This window comes from Saccopteryx bilineata, chromosome 4 (assembly GCF_036850765.1).
Source record: "Saccopteryx bilineata isolate mSacBil1 chromosome 4, mSacBil1_pri_phased_curated, whole genome shotgun sequence".
In the NCBI taxonomy this organism is placed as follows: Eukaryota; Metazoa; Chordata; class Mammalia; order Chiroptera; family Emballonuridae; genus Saccopteryx; species Saccopteryx bilineata.
This window is the reverse complement of record NC_089493.1, coordinates 202,884,493-202,908,084: the sequence shown is the minus strand read 5'-3', so window position 1 is coordinate 202,908,084 and position 23,592 is coordinate 202,884,493. Positions and strand designations below refer to the sequence as shown.

Here is a 23,592-nt window from a genome sequence, read left to right as displayed (position 1 = left end):
ATCATGTACAGAGTATTGGTTAAGTACTATATTTAGAGAAGAATACTTAAAAATAGAGTCAGTAGGCCTAAATTGGTTTCATATGAATTTAAAAAGTGGGACCATGAAAGCTCAAGAAAGCAAATGTAAGTGAGGAAGTTACCAGATCTCAAAGTAGGGAAGAGCTTGTTAATCATTAGAGCAGAGGAAGAAGCCACTTAAAGCAGTGGTCCCTAATCTCCTGGCCGTGGACCGGTACTAGTTTGTGGGCCATTTGGTACTGGTCCGCAGAGAAAGAATAAATAACTTACATTACTTCTGTTTTATTTATATTTAAGTCTGAACAATATTTTATTTTTTTTTAAATGAAAAGAAAAAAAATGACCAGATTCCCTCTGTTACATCCGTCTAAGACTCACTCTTGACACTTGTCTCGGTCACATGATACATTTATCCGTCCCACCCTAAAGGCCGGTCCGTGAAAATATTTTCTGACATTAAACCGGTCCGTGGCCCAAAAAAAAGGTTGGGGACCACTGACTTAAACGATGTTGTAGTCTTCAGTTTACAGTGAAAGAAATTCAAGGTGAAAAACATTCAAGGAATCCCAATTGGAAATGAAGGTACAAAATGTTCATTATTGGCAGATAAGACTATCTTACAGTTCAAAAGCCTGAAAAAAATCAACTGACAAATTATTAAAACTAATAAGAAAATTAGCAAGATGTCTAAATCTAGTGTATCTTGAAAAACCTAACAAAAATGTTTATAAACTCTAAAAAGTATTGAACATATTTATATAACTGGGATTATTCTCTTATTAGACTGTTTTCAAAATATTTTTATATATGCCTGCAGAGTACAGAAAAATTAATACTGTTTTGAAGGCATTTACTTTCCATGTTTATATAATTTCTGACTTAATTTCTGTGTGTGATGTCCTGCTAATGTTTATTATTTATGTAGTACGTATGGAGAGCCAGGGTTAATGTCATAAAATTTTGCATATTTTCTAAGAATTATCAACTATATTTACTAATTCATCTTTTTTCTCCTTTTCCTCATGTACAATAGGTCAGTACTCCTGTCTTTGTACCAATGAAATCTCATGTGCTGCTTCATCGAATGAGTGGAAAAGGACTAGCTGCCCATTATTTCTTTTCAAGACAGCCTTGCATTTTTGGTGCTAAGATGGTCTCTGTACAAATAACATTGAATAATACTACAGATCGAAAGATCGAAAATATCCACATAGGAGGAAAAAAACTTCCTGTAGGCATGGAAATGTATATTTTTAATCCAATAGGTAAATATGCTCATTTAAACCTTTAACTGTATTTGATAATGTATTTATTTTAAAAGTAAAGTAGAATATGTGTTATTTTATTGACTATTTGCATATTCAGTTTATATTTGTTTTCCCTTTTTAAACTGAATTTATTATACAAAATAAAACATTTCTTTGCCCTTAGTGAATTGGATGCAAGGAAGGGTAACGTCAGTATTACTGAGGGGCTGATCAGAAGAATCAGAATTGCCCAACATTTTACCTCTCTGCATCACCCTCCCCCACCTCTGTCCCTCAATTTTGTTCCTGCATGATTGTCGTCTGTCTCTGTGAGAACAGTTCCTCCGTTTCTCCCCTTCCCTGTTTTCTTTCACATGCTGTAAATTGAAAAGTGAAGGCAGTGAAGAATGAATGGATGTATACTATTCTGTTTGTTTTCCTTTCCATACACACAAATACTTTCCATACACACAAATCCCAGTATATTACTGGTATTTAGACACGTTGTATTTTTTTTTTCAATGTTTTATTTTATTTATTCATTTTTAGAGAGGAGAGGGGGGGAGAGAGAGACAGAAATGGAGAGAGAAGATAGAGAGACAGAGAGAGAGAAGGGGGGAGGAGCTGGAAGCATCAACTCCCATATGTGCCTTGACCAGGCAAGCCCAGGGTTTCGAACCGGTGACCTCAGCATTTCCAGGTCGACGCTTTATCCACTGCACCACCACAGGTCAGGCACGTTGTATTTTTTTAAACACCTTTAATATATGCTGCCACCATTTAAAAATCAAGGTGTTTTTACATAAAAAATAAATAAAAACAGCTCAGAAGTCTCATTATTCTTGTAATAAAACACAAAATGCAGTGCTGGGTCTTTATTGCCATGGGCACCACAACCAGCTGGCGAGCGGCTGCCCTCAGGTGCAGCGGGTGCTGCCCAGGCTCCCCCAGTGCCCCTGGCAGGGTATTGTCTCACCAGCTGCCATTCCCTTCCATTGTGTAAGTGTTGTACCCAGAATACACTTTTTAAAATTTAAGTGTAATAATTGTATGTCTTACTTTGATGTTAAAATAGGGTAATAATTAGAATGTCTGTCTCTGTTTTTTTTGTGTGTATAAGTGGAGATATCCCTGAAGTTTTATTGGAAAAAGCTTCAGGCAGAATCTCAAAAGTAATATAAGATTCTGTTATTGAATCTTTGAAATGTTATAATCAGAAAGTTCCAAATAGTTCCTTTTTATAATACTTGAGTTAAGCAAAGCCTTTTAACCAATTCTATGCTTTCTTTACTTGTTTTGCATAGCTTTTCTATTTTTCCTCATCTCCACCTGAGCTCTTTGACATTGTTGAATCCTCTTGAGTAGTTTTCTTTCATGAGTCATTCCGTAAAGAAGTCATTCTTTGTGTTAAATCTTTATACAAAGGAATAAAACAATTTCTAATAGATGGCATATGCTAGAGTTTTATAAGGATCCAAACTAAAGTAAAGATAAAGTAAGGTGAGTTCAGAATCCACTTATCACCCTTTTAAAAAAAATTAATTTGGTAATTAAGACACCATTTAATGAATACAGAGTGTCCTGATTTTTAATATTTTTTAAAGTTAATATAGTAATATAATTATTTTGTGAATATCACAGTTTGTATTCTTTGATTGCTTAAAATTCAGCCTTTTTTACTTAGTAAAAAAATTAAGAAGTATCAAGCAGCTGATATATGAATTGTCCGAAGGTTGAAACTGTTATCAAAGGTTAGAACAGTAGAACAGTATTAAAATTTCTTTGAGCTGGCATAATGAGTTGATGACTTGAACTTTTGCTGGCCTATGTAGACTAAAAGAAATAAATATAAGAAATTTAATAGTATGGCCATAATAGAAAAAATATGAATATATAACATTGCCTTAGTACTAGTTGTAGGCTTTTCTTTTTTTAGGCAAATTTTTACGACTATAATGTTTCATTTATTTCATTGGCGTTTAGTGAATACCCTCAATATACAAAGCTCTTTCCCATGCAGTAGATATTTGTATGTAACTCCACCTAGTCTCTTTTATCAATAGATTACAATAGTTACAGAGTGTGATATATCTTAATTACTTCTCCAAAATATCTTAAAACAGTAGCAAAAACAGATAACTGTATTTTTGTGTTTTATGAAATAAGGGAAGTAAGATAATTATTTTATTTAATAAGTATACTGTATGTGCATATGTTAAAGAGTTCAGCAGATTTCTTATTTGTCACCATCTGTTTTCTTTTTGTCTATAACACGTATTGACTTTTGTCTAGATTTTGCCCTGCCTTTATTATGAAACTGAATTCCTTGAAGGAATATTGGAAATAACGGGACACTTTTCCCAAAGAGACCAGTATATAAGAGATGTAAAACACAAAGAGAGAATAGTCTTAGGCTGTTCATTGACTATATTCAGTGGCTTTATGTTAACAATTGACAAGTTTCAGTCCAGTTAAGATTTCACTACAGCTGTCACATCAAAGTAGATGGCATCCTGTGTGATTTCATTTTTCATTTTGAATGGTGTGTGGTGTGACAGAGCCACTGTTTTCAGCCATTTCTATATGACCCTCATGTATGTATCAGTGATCCAGAGAATATCCAAATAAAGAAACCTGATTGAGTAAACTTCCCCAATGTAGTAGGGAATTCAATGTAGTAGTAAAAATTCATTATATGAATAATTTTATGCTGATCACTTTGTTCTTGAAGCATTCATAATTAAAACATAGCATTGATCATAAGCTGTTCTTTAGGATTAGTATGGCACTAAGACTCAAATTTAATTATCTCAAGACTAAAGACGATACCAAACTATATCAGAGTGCTATCAACAAGGCATCTTTAGAACTGTCACTTTGTCAAATGAAATACAAGGGTACATAATTTAGAGAGATCTAAACCATAAATGCCATCATGTTATACAGCATTTGCTGGCAGTGGTTTTTCAGCTGCAAACTAGACCAGACCCAGAGGTGGATAAGGTCGGTTGAGGCCGCAGGCACAGAAGAAAATATTGAGTCCCTTACATTAGAAAAAAGTCTAAAGTTGGGGTTTTGTGGGGCCCTTCAGAAGTCAGGGCCCAGGGCACGTGCCCGGTGCGCCTGCCATTAAATTTGCCTCTACCCAAACCCCAGTATATAATGGCACAGAAGAAAGCATTATGGATTCACTAAAGAATAGTCTTGAACAATGTGATGACAGAGCTGTGAATTGATAAGCTGTAGTTTTAGGAAAAATGCAAAAAAATAAGTATTATAGTTATTTATTCTACAATAACACCTGTTTGCCAAAGATTTTGACAGCAAGTCATCTGGTACTTGTGTAGCATCCTGGTAAAAAGTTTATAAACAGCCTGACCAGGCGGTGGCGCAGTGGATAGAGCGTCGGACTGGGATGCAGAGGACCCAGGTTCGAGACCCCGAGGTCGCCAGCTTGAGCATGAGCTCATCTGGTTTGAGCAAAAGCCCACCAGCTTGAACCCAAGGTCACTGGCTCCAGCAAGGGGTTACTCAGTCTGCTGAAGGCCCACGGTCAAGGCACATATGAGAAAGCAATCAATGAACAACTAAGGTGTTGCAACGCGCAATGAAAAACTGATGATTGATGCTTCTCATCTCTCTCCGTTCCTGTCTGTCTGTCCCTGTCTATTCCTCTCTCTGACTCACTCTCTGTCTCTGTAAAAAATAAAATAAAAAAATAAATAAATAAAGTTTATACACAAATGAAATTCAAACTGGAAAAATCAACTTACATACCACAAAACAAACCAATAACATTTAAAAATCAAGATCAAGCACCCTCTTGTGATGTCTAGCTTTTATTGAGTCTATAAGACATAAAGATACTTCTTGATAAAATAAGCTTATTGAATTATTCTTTTTTCCCACTATACCATCTTTTCTGTCATGGTTAACATTTAATGGCAAATCATACTTATGAACAACGATAGGATAACCACAGTCTACTGTATTAGATTGTGTTTGCTAAAATATAACCACATCTATCTAATAAGATATATACAGAATAGATAAAGCTAAATATAATACTATACCATATGACTACACTTACACTGAAAACTTTTGGCAAAATGGAAATCAATATTGGATGATTTCTATTTAAATATATAATATATGCATAAATATTTATACTAAGTAGGTATATATTTAAGAACCCCCGTTATTCTTATAATATACAGCCAGACTTTGGAATCACAAACAATAAAATTTTGTTATTGTCTTAAGTTTTATCATTGTCATTTGAAAAACACCAGTGGTTGTACATATACTGATAGTTATATTTTGGGATAGATAAAGCTTCAGAAATTACAAATCTATAAAATGTCATTTTATTGGTTTTTCAAGATAATCTAATCTGTTACTAAATTTTCTTTAGTAATTTTCTTAAGTGATTCTTTGAATTAGACTTACGTTTGGTTCCTGTAATGCCAGTTGTCTTGGTTAATTTCTGAGTACACAAATTAATTTCTTCCAGTTTTGCTTTTTTTTTTTTTTTTTTTTGTATTTTTCTAAAGAGAGAAGCAGGGAGGCAGGGAGACAAACTTCTGCATGACCTGACTGGGATCTACCCAGCATGCCCACTACAGGACGATGCTTCGCCCATTTGGGGCATTGCCACATTGCAACCAGAGCCATTCTGGCACCTGAGGTGGAAGCTATGGAGCTGTCCTCAGTGCCCGGGCCAACTTTGCTCCAGTGGAGCCTCGGCTGCAGGAGGGGAAGAGAGAGACAGAGAGGAAGGAGAGGGGGAGGGGTGGAGAAGCAGATGGGCGCTTCTCCTGTGTGCCCTGGCCGGGAATCAAACACCAAACACGTGACTTCCACATGCTGGGCCGATGCTCTACCACCGAGCCAACCAGCCAGGGCCAGTTTTCCTTTCTTTTATTGATTTTTATTTCTAGAGAGAGGAAGGAAGGAGGAAAGAGAGAGAGCAAGAGTGAGAAAGACATCAGTTTGTTATTCCATTTATTTATATATTCATTGGTTGATTCTTACATGAACTTTGACTGGGTATGGAACCTGCAACTTTAGTGTATTAGGACGATGCCCTAACCAACTGAGCTACGTGGGCCAGGGCCAGTTTTTTATTTAAAAATTTTTGCATTTTGATTTTTTTTTTCCAGTGGAAATTTGGAACATTGTTTAAAGTTTACTTTTTTATATCGAGATAAATATTCCATTGTTTTAAATACATAATCTCTTAAAATCACCCACAGTTCATTACAGTTGTTCCATGCAGGCCTAAATTTATTTTCTTTTCACCTTCAGTGCCTATAAAGACAATATTATAAAACATGACATTCTCAGGATGAGATACATTTCTGAAACAAAATGATACAATATGTTCATTGAAAAATGTCCAGAATTAAATTGTGAAAAACAAACCCTTCAAGCAGAATAGTGAAATTACTTTATAATTTGCTTTAATATTCTTAATTTGAAAGTGTTATTATAAACTATCATTAAATTTGACTATTTTAACCAAACTACAAATATTACATAAGTTTTCAGTGTTTAGTTTGCCTCTTTTTTACATCCTCTATGTTTTCATGTCTAAATTATCTAATTTCCTAGACTCTCTGGACCCTGAGGGATCCATTACAGTTTCAATGGGTATTGACTTTTGTGATTCCACCCAGACTGCCAGTTTCCAGTTGTGGTAAGTACAATTGTTTTTCTGTATTTTATATCACCTGTAAAGGATAGCAGATCAAACTAAGCTTTCAGCAGCTTTTCTCTTTGAGAGACAAAAAAATTTAAACAAGTGTGCCTTTCTTTGACATTGGTTAGTTATACTGTCATGTAATAATTGTATAAATGTTGTACAGTATATGTATTTAATATGTGTTATACAACTAGCCACAACAATCTGTCATATGTGGTTTAAATTCATAGTTTGTTGGTCAAAGTAAAAAGCTACTGCTAAATAACTATTTTACTTCACAACTGCAGTTTTAGAAAAGTCAAGAGAAGTAAGAAAACAACAAAAAATTCAACAAAACTTTAATAATATTACTGAACAGCCCAGAGAAGCTATATTTTTAAACATCTTATATGTTATGTTATCTTAAGCATCTGAAGTGGAGAATTATTGATTGTCAGTACCTAAAATCCATACATTTTTTCCTTTTTCCTTTAATTTACAAACTGCTTTTTGATAAAATTCAAAAGAACATTTATGCATTTGGCAAAGTTTTAATTGATAAATATTATTTTAAAAAGCTTTTCCTAGGATTGGGTTTTGTGATTATTAGTTTTATATAATAATTTATACATTTCTAGTGAAATCCAGAAACTATTAATATTAGCAGTTGGTACAAAGTATATAGTCATACATATTTAAGAATTATCTTTGAATTCTCTTATATTTTTCTGGTCTAGGATATGATTTGTTCTTTGGATTTGAAATTTCTGTTTTTATTTTAAAAAGAATTGAGGCATTTTATCTAAGTTTTAACTAGCTTAAAGCAAAATTTGTTATGATAAAAATCTCCAAGTTTAGGAAATAGACTTTTAAAAATAAGTTTATAGATAAATATAGTCAACTTTTATTTTTTATATGCCTTTTCATTTTACCAGTAACTCAGGCCTAATATTATACCATTTATTGCTGAGAACTTACAATGATGAATATAAGCAATGTAGCATAACACATTGATTTTATGCAGATCATCACCTTTATGTTTTGGGAGGTCTGCTATATTAGTGATATATAAAAACTGATTACTTTTTCCAACATTGCCTAGTAATTGTTTATTATTTTTCTATTAGACAACACAGATCAATATTACTGAGCACAAGACTATGAGTAACATCACTCTAAATAGATTTGCCTCCAACACCAGAGGTATATTCATTTTAATGACTTTGACAATGTGAGCCCAATGACAAAGCTCATGCACTAAGTTAGGGCAAAATTAAAAACTAAAAAGAATCTTTTTTCTTGTCAAGTTATCTGAAGGACATTATAGATTTCTATGTAATGAGGGTTTTGTTTAAAAAAGACTATTTTCATTACAAAGATTTTCTCTGTAGTTCTTTGGACGAGATTTGCATTTTGTCTTTCACAATTAACTAAGTCTCTTTAAATGTGTAGGTAATGTTTGACTTTTTCATCGTACATTGGGAAGTGTATATGAACAGTTTTTTCTCAGTTTCTTTTAAACTAATTTTAGGAAAATGATGAATGTATTTTACAAAGAAAACAACCTTTGTTATTTTAAGTATGTACATAATATGTTTTGTTTTTTTGAAAGTATAAAGTAATTACTTATTTTAGATTTCATTAAGCACATAAGCATACTAGATCAAAAAATTTTTTGTGTGTGTGTTCCAAAAAGAACACTTTGTCTTGCATCAAATGTAATTGATCCTGAAGCAGTGTAATCACAATTACTCACTTTCTTAATTGGCCTGCCCAAAATCAGAAAATGGAAACCGATCGACAGTGTTTAAATCAATAGCTTCATAGTAGTGCTAGTGGGGGTAGAGAGATAGTGGTAATGGGTAGATCAATTGGTCTTAGATGCCAATCACTGATTGTGCCTTTTGCATAGTAAATAGCACTTTTTGCTTAGTGATGTGTGCTGTATTAGTCTTGGTTCAATAAAAGGTGGAGGGGAGGGAATAAGAATAGCTAATATTGAATTTTTTCCTTGAAATAATATATTATACACATCAATACATAAAATTATGGGTAATAAGAGCATATTTAATAAGCCACCAGAAATGTTATAAGTCTTTCAGGTATACTTCTATTTATTAAAAGAAAAGGAACAAAAGAAAATAATGCTACTTTAGCTTCCAGATTAATTCTAAATTATTATAGTCAATGAGATAGACAGATAGATAGACAGATAGATAGATAGACAGACAGATGATAGATAGGTATAGGCAGGCAGACAAACAGACAAATAGAGCTATTATATGTAGTTATATAGATACATGGATACTTGGTAAATATTAGTGTCTCTTTTAGCTTTGAATTTTAAATGGTCATAAGTCCTTGATTAAATTTATTGAGATTTAAAATTGGTATAATATACTCTCTAAAAGTAGGTGTGTTACATAAACAGGTGATCAGCAGATGTTAATGTATTAACTAGTATGAAAATAACATGGCTAGATTCAAGTTAGAGGGCTAAGCTAAAATCCACACCCCTTTTTGCCCAAAATCCATTAAAAAGACACAAAATACATTTTTTAAAAAAGAAGACAGGGCCCTGGCCGGTTGGCTCAGTGGTAGAGCATCGGCCTGGCATGCAGGAGTCCCGGGTTCGATTCCCGACCAGGGCACACAGGAGAAGCGCCCATCTGCTTCTCCACTCCTCCCCCTCTCCTTCCTCTCTGTCTCTCTCTTCCCCTCCCGCCCCCAAGGCTCCATTGGAGCAAAGTTTACCCGGGCGCTGAGGATGGCTCTGTGGCCTCTGCCTCAGGCGCTGGAATGGCTCTGATTGTGGCAGAGCGACGCCCCAAGATAGGCAGAGCATCACTCCCTGGTGGGCATGCCAGGTGGATCCTGGTCGGGCGCATGCGGGAGTCTGTCTGACTGCCTTCCCGTTTCCAACTTCAGAAAAATAAAAAAATTAAAAAGAAAGAAGGAAGAAAAAAAAAAAGAAAGAAAGAAAGTCATTAGCTAACCAGAAATTGTGAAGAATTATTGTCAGTTAGAAAACAGATGAGACCCTGGCCAGCAGCTCAGTGGATAGAGCACTGGCTCAGTGTGTAGACGTCCCAGGTTCAATTCCCAGTCAGGGTACACAAGAGAAGTGACCCTCTGCTTCTCTTGCTCTCCCTTTACCCCTCCCCCTTCTCTCCCTTTTCCCTTCCTGCAGCCTGTGGCTTGATTGGAGCATGGCCCCAGGCATTGAGGATTGCTCAGTTGGTCCAAGTGCTTTAGCCTCAAGCACTAAAAATAGCTTGATTGATTCAAGCATCAGCCCGGGGGTGGGGGGCGGCAGTTGCCGGATGGGTCTTGGTTGGGGGCACATGGGAGAGTCTAACTATTTCTTCTCTCACATTAAAAAAAAAAGAAAAGAAATGAGAGCAGGTAAACAATAACAGACAAAATAAAAACCATGGAGCCAAACTCATGAGAAAAAATTACTACAATGGTAAGAACAAATCTGGCAGAATATCAAGCACAAAGTGAACAAGTGGAAAAAGTTTGGGGTTTTAAAGAACCGCTTCTAATCTTCAGTTCTCCAACCTGACCCCCAGCAGCAGGCAATATACACATTTAATTGTAAACCTAAGAATTATAATTATACTGTAAAGAAAGTGAGCTACTTGCCACAAAGGACTTTTGGTGTGAATGTGGGAGTCCAAGAGAACAGCAGAGTTTTGAGTTTGTAGGAAGGAGGCAGGAATGGTTAGAGGTGAGATGAAACTCAGTTGTATCTAATAGGGTAATATTTTCTAGCCCTCTACCACTAGGATAAAAGCCAATGTTATTGTCTGTTGGTGGAGGCATAAGGCTATTGCCCACCTACATTTCAACTTTCAAGTCTGTGCAACCAGTCATCTCACTCAAGCGAGCTCCAGTCAGCCCTCCAGGAGACAGGAGACCCATAGTGATAAAACTCACTAACATGTATCAGGCAGTTGCAGTGTGCTAGGCACTGTTTAAATACTTGTATTGTATCTTTTTATTTATTTAATTCTTTTATAAAACTATCCTATAAGATAAGTATTATTATCCAGTGGTGGGAATTAAATAATTTAACAACCGGTTCTCTGCCCTAATGACCACTTTAAGTATTAAAAAAATGGTATGCTGGAAGGTAGTTTATTATTTTATGCATTAAATACTTAAGAACAATAAAAGAGGTATATAAAACTAGATTATAAGAGTTTTAAACTATTAATAAAAATATTAAATAATACCTGACAAAAAAACAAAACTTATTTAAGATATTTCTATATTGCTTTTTGATTGGCATCATCACTTGCAATTTTTTTCATCTATGGATAGAATGAACATTACCAAAAGTGCTTAGAGTACGCTGTTGCACAGATGAGTGTTAAGAAAGAATAAGGAGCCTGACCAGGCAGTGGTGCAGAGGATAGAGCATCAGACTGAGATGCGGAAGATCCAGGATCGAAACCCTGAGGTCACTGGCTTGAGTGCGGCCTCATCTGGTTTGAGCAAGGCTCACCAGCTTGAGCCCAAGGTCATTGCCTTGAGCAAGGGGTCACTCGGTCTGCTGTAGCTCCCCCAGTCAAGAGAAAGCAATCAATGAACAACTAAGGTGCCACAACGAAGAGTTGATGCTTCTCATCTCTCTCTCTTCCTGTCTGTCCCTATCTGTTCCCCTCTCTCTCTCTCTCTCTCTCTCTCTCTCTCTGTGTGTGTGTGTGACAAAAAAAAGAGTAAGGAATGTAAATTTGTGATTTCCACACTGGGCAGCTGCCCAGACATCCACCTTAGAGAGAACCCTGATTACAAGTGCCATTTTAACAACCAGTTCGCTGAACTCAACAAAAAATTAGATATCAGTTTTGTGGAACCAGTGTGAACCAGCTAAATCCCACCACTGTTATTATCCTTTTTTTTAGAGGTTGTAAACTGAAGCATAGGAAGACTATGGAACCGTAAGAAGGAGATGGCACTGGAGCTCCAGGTGTGCAGGCTTTATTAGAGGAGAAAGACCTGCCTGGGCGCTTCTCTGAAGGAAGGGCCCCAGAAACAGCCTGAGGCAAAATTTTATAGGGTTGGGGATAGCCTCCAGCAAGGGTGTGCTGGTATGTTCAGCTTTCTGGAATACTCTTCCTTGGGGCGATGGACCAGCTTCCTGGAACCCCTCTGTCCCAGGGGCGATTGTCCGGTAATTGAGGGTGAGGTCAGGCAGCCAAGCAGAACAGAAAAAGGGCAGTTGTAATTCCTGGTCAATTCATGTATCTATCGGGAACTTGCCTAGTATCTCATAGCTAATGGGTAGAAAACTTGCTGCACGTGTTAATGAAGTCTTGTCCTTTGTTATAAAAATAAATGGACAACTTGGAATGACCAGACTGTTGAGGGAAAGTGTGAATTTGAAAGGGACGGCTGAAGATGACTACAAAGACTCACTGACCATGAAGGGAGCAGTTTGAGAAAGAGAAGAGATATCTTTAAAAGTTATAATTAACATCTGATTCAGGAAAACACTGCATCCATAAAACAAGAACATATTGCTTACTTTGAAAAAGGAGCCAGGAGAAAAATTTGGAAGTATTCTTGGAGATTTAAAAACATAATGCCAAAGAAAATTTAGTAGATGAATAACAGAGTGGACACAGCTAATACTGTTTTATTTTTTTGGAAGAGGGAGTCAATGAAATCAACTAGGATAGAAAGTTAAAAAAAAAAAAAAAACAAGATGGAAAATATGAAAGGTTAAAAGAATCAGTTCATTTAATACAAAATCTAGAAGGAAAGTAAAGGGACAATTGAAGGAAGAAATAAATTATAAAAGAAAATTGCCTAAGGCAAAAGAAATTCACAAGCCTTTAGCTTGAGAGACTCATCAAAAGCCAAATAGAATGACTGAACAAAATGACATCCTGATGAAATTTTTAATCAGGAAAAAACACTCTAAGATCCAGAGTAGAGGTGGGGAAAAACAGTTTACCTAAAAATGAACAAGAATGTAAATGGAATCAGATTTCTTATCGATTCTGTTGGCCAGAAAGCAAAGGATATGACCTTTAATTTTTTTAGGGACCTAGTTGACATTTTTCAAAGGTTCCATCAGTTTACCACCCTCAGACCCTTAAAAAAAATTGCTCAAAGATATACTATAGTAGATATTTTTAAAGTTTGAAACCAAGAAAGACTTTAAATTTTTAAAAAGTAGTGGACAAAGAATTCTACCTGTAAAATCTAATCTATCAATATATAAAAATAATTCTTTGTATATAATGAAAAAATAAATTTTAATAATAAACTGGAACCAAAGTCTCAACATGAACAGGTGGGAGATATTCTTGTCATGTTTGGCAAGAGGATTGAAGGAGGGTAAAAAAAAGTTTCAGGCTTAAAATGTTAAAGTTGGCCTGACCTTTGGTGGCACAGTGGGTAAAGTATTGACCTGAAATGCTGAGGTCGCCGGTTCAAATCCCTAGGCTTGCCTGGTAAGGCACATATGGGAGTTAATGCTTCCTGCTTCCCCCTTCTCTCTTTTTCTCTCCTCTCTAAAATGAATAAATAAATTCTAAAAAATAAAATGTAAATTAAAAAATAAATAAAATATTAAAGACAACCACTAAAATAAAACAAATATGATATATTATACTTTCAAAATGACTAGAGTAAAGAAGAAAGGGAATGGGCCCTGACCGGTTGGCTCAGCAGTAGAGCATTGGCCTGGTGTGTGGAAGTCCTGAGTTTCATTCCCACTCAGGGCACACAGGAGAAGTGACCATCAGCTTCTCCACCCCTCCCTTTTCCCCTTCCCTGTCTGTCTCTTTTTCTATTTCTCTCTTTCTCTCTCTCTCTCTCCTCCTCTCCTGCAGCCATGGCTCAAATGGTTCAATTTGGTCCTGGGCACTGAGGATGGCTCCATGGCCTCGCCTCAGGTGCTGAAATAGTTCAGTTGCTGAGCAACAGAGCAGCGGTCCCAGATGGGCAGAGCATCATCCTGTAGGGGGCTTGCTGGGTGGATCCTGGTCAGAGTACATGTGGAGTCTGTCTCCCTGCCTCACACTTGGTACAAAAAGAGAGAGAGACAGAGAGACAGAGAGACAGAGAGACAGAGAGAGAGAGAGAGAGAGAGAGAAGAAGAAAGAAGAAAGAAGAAGGAAGAAGAAGAAGAAGAAGAAGAAGAAGGAGGAGGAGGAGGAGGAGGAAGAGGAGGAGGAGGAAGAAGAAGAAGAAGAGGAAGAGGAAGAAGAAGAAGAAAAGGAATGATTAAAGCTTGATTAGTTTAACAAAGCAGAAAAGAAAGGCTGGTAAATAGAAGACAAAACATAATGGTGGAAGAGGCACACCTACCGTACATACTAGTTACTGTGATTCCCGACAGGTTAAATTTCACTTATATTAAACATGTAACAAACAGCACTCGACATACACTATTTATAAGAACTATACCTAAAAGAAAATGGCACAGAAAAATTGAGAATAAAAGATAAAATATATGTATTGGTGTGTATATGTTTACTGTCAGATAGATGATAAAAATAAAACAGGGCAATAGTAACACTAGACGTAGTAATGCTAGAAAAAAAATTTAGATTTTTAAAAAATTTCTATTGCAATCCTCCCCCAAAATATGTTATAAACTTTTCAACAACATGACTTTATAATATAGCATATAAAGCAGAAACTATTAAATGCTGGCAGAACTGACAAAGCCATGATCATAGTATATTTTAATACACACATCAGAAATTGACAAATCAGCTCTGGCCAGTAGGCTCAGTGGTATAACATTGGCCAGGCGTGTGGATATCCCAGATTCGATTTCTAGGCAGGGCTCACAGAAGAGGTGCCCAACTGCTTCTCTACCCCTCCCCTTCTTGTTTCTCTCTCTCTCTCTCTCTCTCTCTCTCTCTCTCTCTCTTCCCCTCCTGCAGCCATGACTTCATTAGAATGAGTTTTTTTCTGGGTGCTGAGGATGGCTCCAAGGCCTCCGCCTCAGGCGCTAAGAAGAGCATAGTTACTAAGCAACTGAAAAACGCACCAGATGGGCAAACCATCATCGCCCCCTAGTGGGCTTGTTGGGTGGATCCTGATTGGGGCACATGCCAGAGTCTGTCTCTGCCTCCCCTCTTCTCACTGAATTAAAAAAAATTTTTTTAAAGAAAAATTGACAAATCAAAGAGAAAGATATATATATGTATATATACATACATATATATGTGGATAGAAATACAGGTAGATATACATAAAATTTTAATAATTTGGTTATCAAGCTTGATCTAAGATAAATGTTTCCAAAAATTTTTAAAAAGACACAGGATATGTCTGACCAGTGGTGGCACAGTAGATAGAATGTTGACCTGGCATGCTGAGGACCCAGGTTCAAGACCCCCAAGTCCCTGGCTTGAAGCCTAAGGTCGCTGGCTCAGCTGGAGCCCCCCAGTCAAGGCACATATGAGAAGCAATCAATGAGCAACTAAAGTGCCACAACTACATGTTGATGCTTCTCTATCCCCCCACCATGCATGCACAAGAAAAAAAAGAGAGGGACACAGGATGTACCAAAAAAGAAAAGGAAGAGCGAGAAAGAGCAACTATGGACTAATGTGATTAAAGAAAGAAAAAAGACACATGAGAAAGATTAGAAAAGATAAAGACAATAGAACAGATCTTCTAAATTACAAAATAATATGTACATTTCTATACCAATAAGTGGGAATATTTAGAATGTTTCCTATAAAAATATAAATTATGAATAAGAAGGTTAAATTGTATCAGAACTTCAAAAGAGAAATAATCTCTGTGTTATTTAAAACTTTCTACAACAAAGGGAAAGGAAAGTGCCCATGTCATACTGTAAGACTGGGGTCACTCTGATTTTAAAACCTGAAAGGCTAGAACATGAGCATGCACACCTCTTGAGACTGTAAACTCAAAGGTCTTCTAGGCCATACAAGTTACCTGTCAGCACATAAAATATCGGAAGCATTCTCTTTTAAGTCAGAAAAGCAAAACAATGTTACCTACTCTCAGTGCCATTTCACATTTAATAGAAGTTCTAGCCAATATGGAAAGACAAGTAAAAACACTTAGAGGTATAAATCCTAGAAAGAAAAAGACAAGATTATCATTTTATTTACCATATTCCCCCATGTATAAGACACACCTTAATTTGGGGGCCCGAAATTTGTAAAAAAATGTATTACATAAAGTTACTGAACTCAAGTTTTATCATAAAATTCATTCAACTCATCACTGTCAAAACTCCCATCTGTTAGCTTGACCTCATCTGTGTCTGATGACGAGTCACTGTCTTCAACAATGAGCACAAAAACAAGAAGGAAATGCAGATAAAAACCTCTACAACCACTGTATAAGATGCACCCAGTTTTTCGATCCCAAATTTTTCGAAAAGGGGTACGTCTTAATTTTTTTTTTTTTATTCATTTTTTAGAAAGGAGAGAGAGAGAAGGGGGGAGGAGCAGGAAGCATCAACTCCCATATGTGCCTTGACCAGGCAAGCCCAGGGTTTCGAACAGGCAACCTCAGCATTTCCAGGTCGACGCTTTATCCACTGCGCCACCACAGGTCAGGCGAAAAGGGGTACGTCTTATACATGGGGATATACGGCATATATTTAAACTTTCCTGAAGGCTATAAAAAGAAGATATAAATAAGATAATAAGTATAGTATCTCCCTAAACAGAAGTTAGTATTCTCACTCAAATTAATCTTCAAATTTAATGTGATTCTAGGCTACATTTCATTAGTCCTTTTCAAAGAACTTGACAAATTTCTAAAATTCAACTGGAAAATTCAAGAATAATCAAACCCAAAATATAATGAAAAAACCTTCCTCTATATTAATTTCAAAATATTCTTTTATTTATTTATTTATTTATTTATTTATTTATTTATTTATTTATTTATTTCTGAAGCTGGAAACGGGGAGAGACAGTCAGACTGACTCCCGCATGCGCCCAACCGGGATCCACCCGGCACGCTCACCAGGGGGCGACGCTCTGCCCCTCCGGGGAGTCGCTCTGCCGCAACCAGAGCCACTCTAGCGCCTGGGACAGAGGCCAAGGAGCCATCCCCAGCGCCCGGGCCATCTTTGCTCCAATGGAGCCTTGGCTGCGGGAGGGGAAGAGAGAGACAGAGAGGAAGGAGGGGGGGGGGTGGAGAAGCAAATGGGCGCTTCTCCTATGTGCCCTGGCCGGGAATCGAACCCGGGTGCCCCACATGCCAGGCCGATGCTATACCGCTGAGCCAACCGGCCAGGGCCTCAAAATATTCTTTAATGCCGTATGTACATTTTGACTGTTGGCACAGGAATTAGTGAAACAAAACAGAACATTTAGAAATTTTGTATATCATAAAGGTAACATTTCAAATCAGTGGGGAAAGAGTGGACCATTCAGTAAATGTTGTGCTGACCATTATCTGGGAAAAAAAAATAGCTTCTTTCCACAGATAACTCTAAAATAACTCCAACTGGATTTGAGTTAATTATAAAAACTATTCAAGTGTTTAAATACAATACAGATAAATATTTTAATACTCTTTGGGAGAAAAAGTCTTAAGCAAGACACAATACCTCCTGTTAATTTGAGGCCATTATTCACGGCTGCCATCAAAGCCGCCTGGCCAACGCAGGTTCGGGTTTGATTTGGACAGATAGTAAAGAAACAATTGAGCCAAAAGCTGGTGGTCCATTTTCCTTTAGTCCTAGCTTGCACCCAGCAAACGAGTAAATATACACAGCAGGAAACACTTCTCTTTCCATTCAGGGATCCCAAAGCCACTGACTCATTCGAGTTTTTGTAGAATTAAAGGCTCCCACCTCCTTGCCTCCATTTTGGCTGCCTCCTGTCCTCCACGTGGCCTTTCTCTGCCCTGCTACAGCTTGGGCTTCTCCTGTCTACAAGAATGTGGCCACTCTCTAAAATGGCCTCCTAACTCGTTTTAAAATTAACTTTTCCCCAGGACAACCGCATTCCTCCAGCATACATTAGCATAACCAAGCCCCTTCCCAAGCAAGAAGGGCAATTAGCTGTATCACGTGAGGGCAGCGGCCATCTTTAACAATAAGGGTGAGAAAAAATAAATTTATCTGCCCAACACCTCCCCCCCAGAAAGATACAGAGAAAAATTATTGACAGATTTGACCCTTAAATTTTTTGGTGAGAAAGTATTGCAGCAAACAACTTAGCAAACAAAAGTTTAATGACAAGAATATATAAAGAACTCTCACAGTCAAGAACAAGTCAGATAGAAATGTGGGGAAAAGCTAAGAGGAGGCAGTTTACAAGAAAAATGCAAATAGCCAAAAATCATAAGATGTTCAACATTACTAGTAACTAGAAATAGAAACTAAAACATTTCACCCATCAGATTGGCAAAATTTTCAAATAATTTTAATATATAGTATTAACAAGGGAGGTAGAAAAAAGCATTCTTGTATATTGCTTGTGGGACTTTAAATGGTAGTTTTTAAAGGGCAGTTTGGCTACATCTATCAAAATGTTAAATATTCATACTCTACCTTAGCACTTTCATGTTTAGGGCAACAAGCCCAGGGAAATACTGGTGCTTGTGCACATGAAATAGTTCTGTCAAAGGATATTAGATAAGCATTGTAATAGGGGAAAATTGTAAATGAGAATCTATAGGGAAATGCTTAAATTATGATACATCTCTTTCATATATGTCAGTTTTGAGTGTCTACTATGCATTTAACACTTTACTGGGTATGTTATTTTATTTAATTGTTAAAACTAGCGTGTAAGCCTGACCAGGCAGTGGCACAGTAGATAGAGCGTTGGACTGGGATGTGGAAGGACCCAGGTTCGAGACCCCGAGGTTGCCAGTTTGAGTGCGGGCTCATCTGGCTTGAGCAAAAAGCTCACCAGCTTGGACCCAGGGTCGCTGGCTCCAGCAAGGGGTTACTCAGTCTGCTGAAGGCCCGCAGTCAAGGCACATATGATAAAGCAATCAATGAACAACTAAGAAGTCGCAATGCGCAACGAAAAACTAATGATTGATGCTTCTCGTCTGTCTCCATTCCTGTCTGTCTGTCCCTGTCTACCCCTCTGACTCTCTATCTGTCTCTGTAAAAAAAAAAAAAAAAAAAAAAAAGCTAGCGTGTAAGGTAAGTGCCATGATTCTCATTTTATAGATGAGGAAACTTGAGTCCCACAATGGTTATACCTAGGAAATTGACCGATTTGGATCTGAGGAGTATGTGAAATGAGATTATGTGTAGTACAAGTATATGCATTACAGTTAAATGTATAACAGGTAGAATTTTGTATTGCTTTAAACTATTATGCCATCTAATCCCGTGTAACTGCAAATTAGAGTGGCCTAAAAATAGTACTTCATCAGTCTGGTAAAATATGTCCAATAATTTTATGTCTACAATTAAACTCATTTTCGTCATTCCCTGTTCATGTCATGATACCTGTATTTAGTCCTATGTTCAATCAAAAGAAAGGAGAAGAAAGGGGGGGGCAAAAAAAAGAAAAGCTATGAGGAGGGAAATGCAAACAACAAAAAAGGGCAAAATTATAGAAAAGGAAGTGCATAGAAAACTGGAGGACAATAATAAACTAACTTAATTGATAGTAAAGTTTCCCCCAAATAAAGAGGAAACATTTCTTCTTACTCCAGTCTAAGACAAATTCTCCTTAGAAGCTGAAACTGGCTTATAAAGTATGTTACACATTATTATATTAGTTAGTTTTGCATTCAGTTGTGTTTAACAGAAATCCAGCTGTAGTGAATTAATTAAATAGAGGTTTATTATTCTCCTAGTACAGGAACAGGGCTCAGCAGTTCAGAGCTGCTGGAGCAGCTCCACTGTATCTTCAAGGATATAAATAAGGTCTTTCCAACTTTTTATTTCTTGTGATCTTTTCATTAGCATGTGCTAGTCATTCTCATGATCACAAGGTGGCTGCTGTACTTCCAGGCTTCTATCTGCATTTCAGGGGGGAAAATAAAAAAGGAAATAAGTGACCTGGAGGGAGGAGGAGAATTCAGAAAAGCAAAACTTTTCAAGCAGACTTTTGTTTATGCATCATTGGTCATAACTGGGTCACTTGTTAACTCCTAGCTATAAGAGAGAGAGGCTGAGAGACAGACACTGTTTCCTCTCGGCACATTGTCGACCTGATCAAAATCAGGATTATGTCAGGAAAGAAGAAAAAACGTTGAATAAACAACGAGTGATGTCTGCCGTAGCAATGTTTCTATTTTATTATATTTGCCTCATAAGACCCATGTTAGATAGATGTATAGCCTTAGTTTTTCTTACATAATTACCAATTTCACTGCTACAGAAAATAAAACACATTAGCCAAAAGCAACTAAGCAAAACATATCCAGTCAAGTTGAGTCACGTATTAGTGTCTAACACAGGGGTAGTCAACCTTTCTGTACCTGCCGCCCACTTCTGTATCTCTGTTAGTAGTAACATTTTCTAACCGCCCACCGGTTCCACAGTAATGGTGATTTATAAAGTAGGGAAGTAACTTTACTTTATAAAATTTATAAAGCAGAGTTACAGCAAGTTAAAGCATATCATAATAATTACTTACCAAGTACTTTATGTCGGATTTTCACTAAGTTTGACTGAATAAATCTTTATAAAACAACTTACTATAGTTAAATCTATCTTTTTATTTATACTTTGGTTGCTCCACTACCCCCACCATGAAAGCTGGAACGCCCACTAGTGGGAGGTAGGGACCTGCACTGGTCTAACAAATTGCTTCTTGCTAGTGGTGACATTTCAGAGTCACCTTTTCTTTCCTTCCACTCCCCACCTCCACTTAAACCTGCCACTTACCCCTTTAGATTTTTATATATGCCTTGGAAGGCAAATCTTTCCCTTCTTTGCTGTCCCTCACTTCTCCCTGCTGTGTGGCCACCTTTCATCAGGGTGTGAATGGCATCTTTCAGTGTTGGGAAGGAGACCATCAATCATTTCATCTGTCATTAAACAGAAAACACTGGTAAAGATAGGGTAGTGATACATAGTTTAACCCAGTGGTCCTCTAACTTTTTGTATACATTTATTAGTAAAATATTTCTTCCATGCATTTCCTATATGTATAAATGAATCTTTTATTTATTTACTTTTTGACACAGAGAGAGGGACAGATAGGGACAGACAGGAAGGGAGAGATAAGAAGCATCAATTCTTCGTTGTGGCATCTTAGTTAGTTGTTCATTGATTACTTTCTCATATGTGCCTTGACTGGGGGGGCTACAGCAGAACAAGTGACACCTTGCTCAAGCCAGTGACCTCTGGGTTTCGAACCTGGGTCCTCCGTTTCCCAGTCCGACACTCTACCCACTGTGCCACCACCTGGTCAGGCTAAATATCTCTTTAATTATCTATTTTATCCTCAATGGGTTTTTTGTTTTTTTTTTTTCCATTTTTCTGAAGCTGGAAACAGGGAGAGACAGTCAGACAGACTCCCGCATGCGCCCGACCGGGATCCACCAGGGGCGACGCTCTGCCCACCAGGGGGCGATGCTCTGCCCATCCTGGGCGTCGCCATATTGCGACCAGAGCCACTCTAGCGCCTGAGGCAGAGGCCACAGAGCCATCCCCAGCGCCCGGGCCATCTTTGCTCCAATGGAGCCTTGGCTGCGGGAGGGGAAGAGAGAGACAGAGAGGAAAGCGCGGCGGAGGGGTGGAGAAGCAAATGGGCGCTTCTCCTGTGTGCCCTGGCCGGGAATCGAACCCGGGTCCTCCGCACGCTAGGCTGACGCTCTACCGCTGAGCCAACCGGCCAGGGCCTCAATGGGTTTTCTATCTCAGTGCAGACCCTTGTACTTTTCACTTTGAAGAACGCTGATTTTCCAGTCATTTGAAGGTGAAACTTTATATTTAACACAAAATTAGCTCATTAAATATATATTTCATGTATATATAAATAGCTATCCATTTACTCCTTCATCGGCCTTTACATATTTCTCTTAATGTGACTTAGCCTCCCACTGTGTCAGGTGTGGTCTTGTCCTTCAAGCGTCCTTCCCTCAGTATTTCTCTCTGTCTTAACCACCTTTCTCTGTTGTTTTCAGAAGTGTCCTCCCCTCAGTATTTCTCTCTGTCTTAACCACCTTTCTCTGTTGTTTTCAGAAGTGTCCTCCCTCAGTATTTCTCTCTGTCTTAACCACCTTTCTCTGTTGTTTTCAGAAGTGTCCTCCCCTCAGTATTTCTCTCTGTCTTAACCACCTTTCTCTGTTGTTTTCAGAAGTGTCCTCCCCTCAGTATTTCTCTGTCTTAACCACCTTTCTCTGCTGTTTTCAGAAGTGTCCTCCCCTCAGTATTTCTCTCTGTCTTAACCACCTTTCTCTGTTGTTTTCAGAAGTGTCCTCCCCTCAGTATTTCTCTCTGTCTTAACCACCTTTCTCTGCTGTTTTCAGAAGTGTCCTCCCCTCAGTATTTCTCTCTGTCTTAACCACCTTTCTCTGTTGTTTTCAGAAGCGCCCTGCTCCATCCAGGATTGACCGGTTCACTCCATTCTTGTGCTCTTCATCCCAAGTTCATTCACCTCTTAAGACCTTCCACTATCAGTTATTTCTTTGTCACTTCCTCTTCACTGGCTCTCCCCTCAGCCTTGAAGCAGGCTCAGGTGTCTTTAAGCATTCTTTTGTCTCTGTCTCCTCACGAAGCTTCTACTGCCAGTGTTTGTTCCCGTTCACCTTCAGCTCACTGCATGCTGCATTCCTCTTCCTCCTCCAATCTGAACTGCCTTATCAAGGTCAGCAGTTATTCTTGCTTTTTTTTATTCCTCCTTGCAGTTCTGACACACACCTTTTTGTACAGTCTTTCCCAGTCACTTCTGCAACTTGTGCTTCTTCCATTTTTACTTAAATGCAATCTTCCCCAGGTTTTCCTCTTAACCTTTCTCTGATGTATCCTCTTTCCCTATGTGATCTCACCTTCTTACAAGGCTCTTCCCTGTACCACTCTGATTTCTTCCAAACTCACATATACTGTCCTAACTGCCTTTCTGATTCTTAATTTGTATTTTCAATTATCTGCTAAATATCTCTTCCTGGGTAACTCAGTGTTGCTCAAAATAAAAACAAGGTTAAATAAAGCAAAATCATTTTTGTTTAATCTCCAAAACTTTTCTTCTTCAGTAGTTGTCATCCTCCCAGTTGTGTGCAGTCTCTTCCTCCAATCCATCGCCGCGTTTGTCCCTTTCAACCCTAAGATTCCCCATCCTCCCCACGCTCAGTGCTGCCCACCCTAGTGTGTAAGGGAAACAGCCTTACACACTGGAGTATGAATATATGCGCATTGGACCATAGAGTAAAATAGACCTGGGTTCAGATCCCATTGCTGACACTTACTAGCTGTGTGATCTTGGGCATGTTGTTTAACTTATTGATAAATTGCATATAACAGAAGTTACCTAGTAAACCATTGTTAGGATTTACTAACTGAAACATAGTCAATGCTGAAAACCGCTACCAAGACTGCTAAATTAGATTCCTAACTGATACCTTTCTTGGGCTTCTCTTCTACCCCCACCTTACACATTGCCACTAGAGTTTCTAAAATGGGATTATTTCTTTTCCTACGTCAAAAGTCCTTGGTAGTTTCCTGTTGCTTCAAGCAACATTGAAAAACCTTTTT

The 23,592-nt window shown here is 37.7% G+C and overlaps 1 protein-coding gene across 2 annotated transcripts in view; it reads left to right on the top strand.

Moving 5' to 3' along the window:
- The window catches only part of AP3B1 (adaptor related protein complex 3 subunit beta 1), a 318,239-nt gene that overhangs the window by 274,674 nt on the left and 19,973 nt on the right, over window positions 1-23,592 (top strand). For both annotated transcript variants that reach the window (XM_066273625.1, XM_066273623.1), the window contains 2 exons: window positions 1,054-1,285; window positions 6,881-6,965. In XM_066273625.1, coding sequence (XP_066129722.1) covers window positions 1,054-1,285; window positions 6,881-6,965 — 317 coding nt within the window. The remainder of the gene's footprint in view (window positions 1-1,053; window positions 1,286-6,880; window positions 6,966-23,592) is intronic.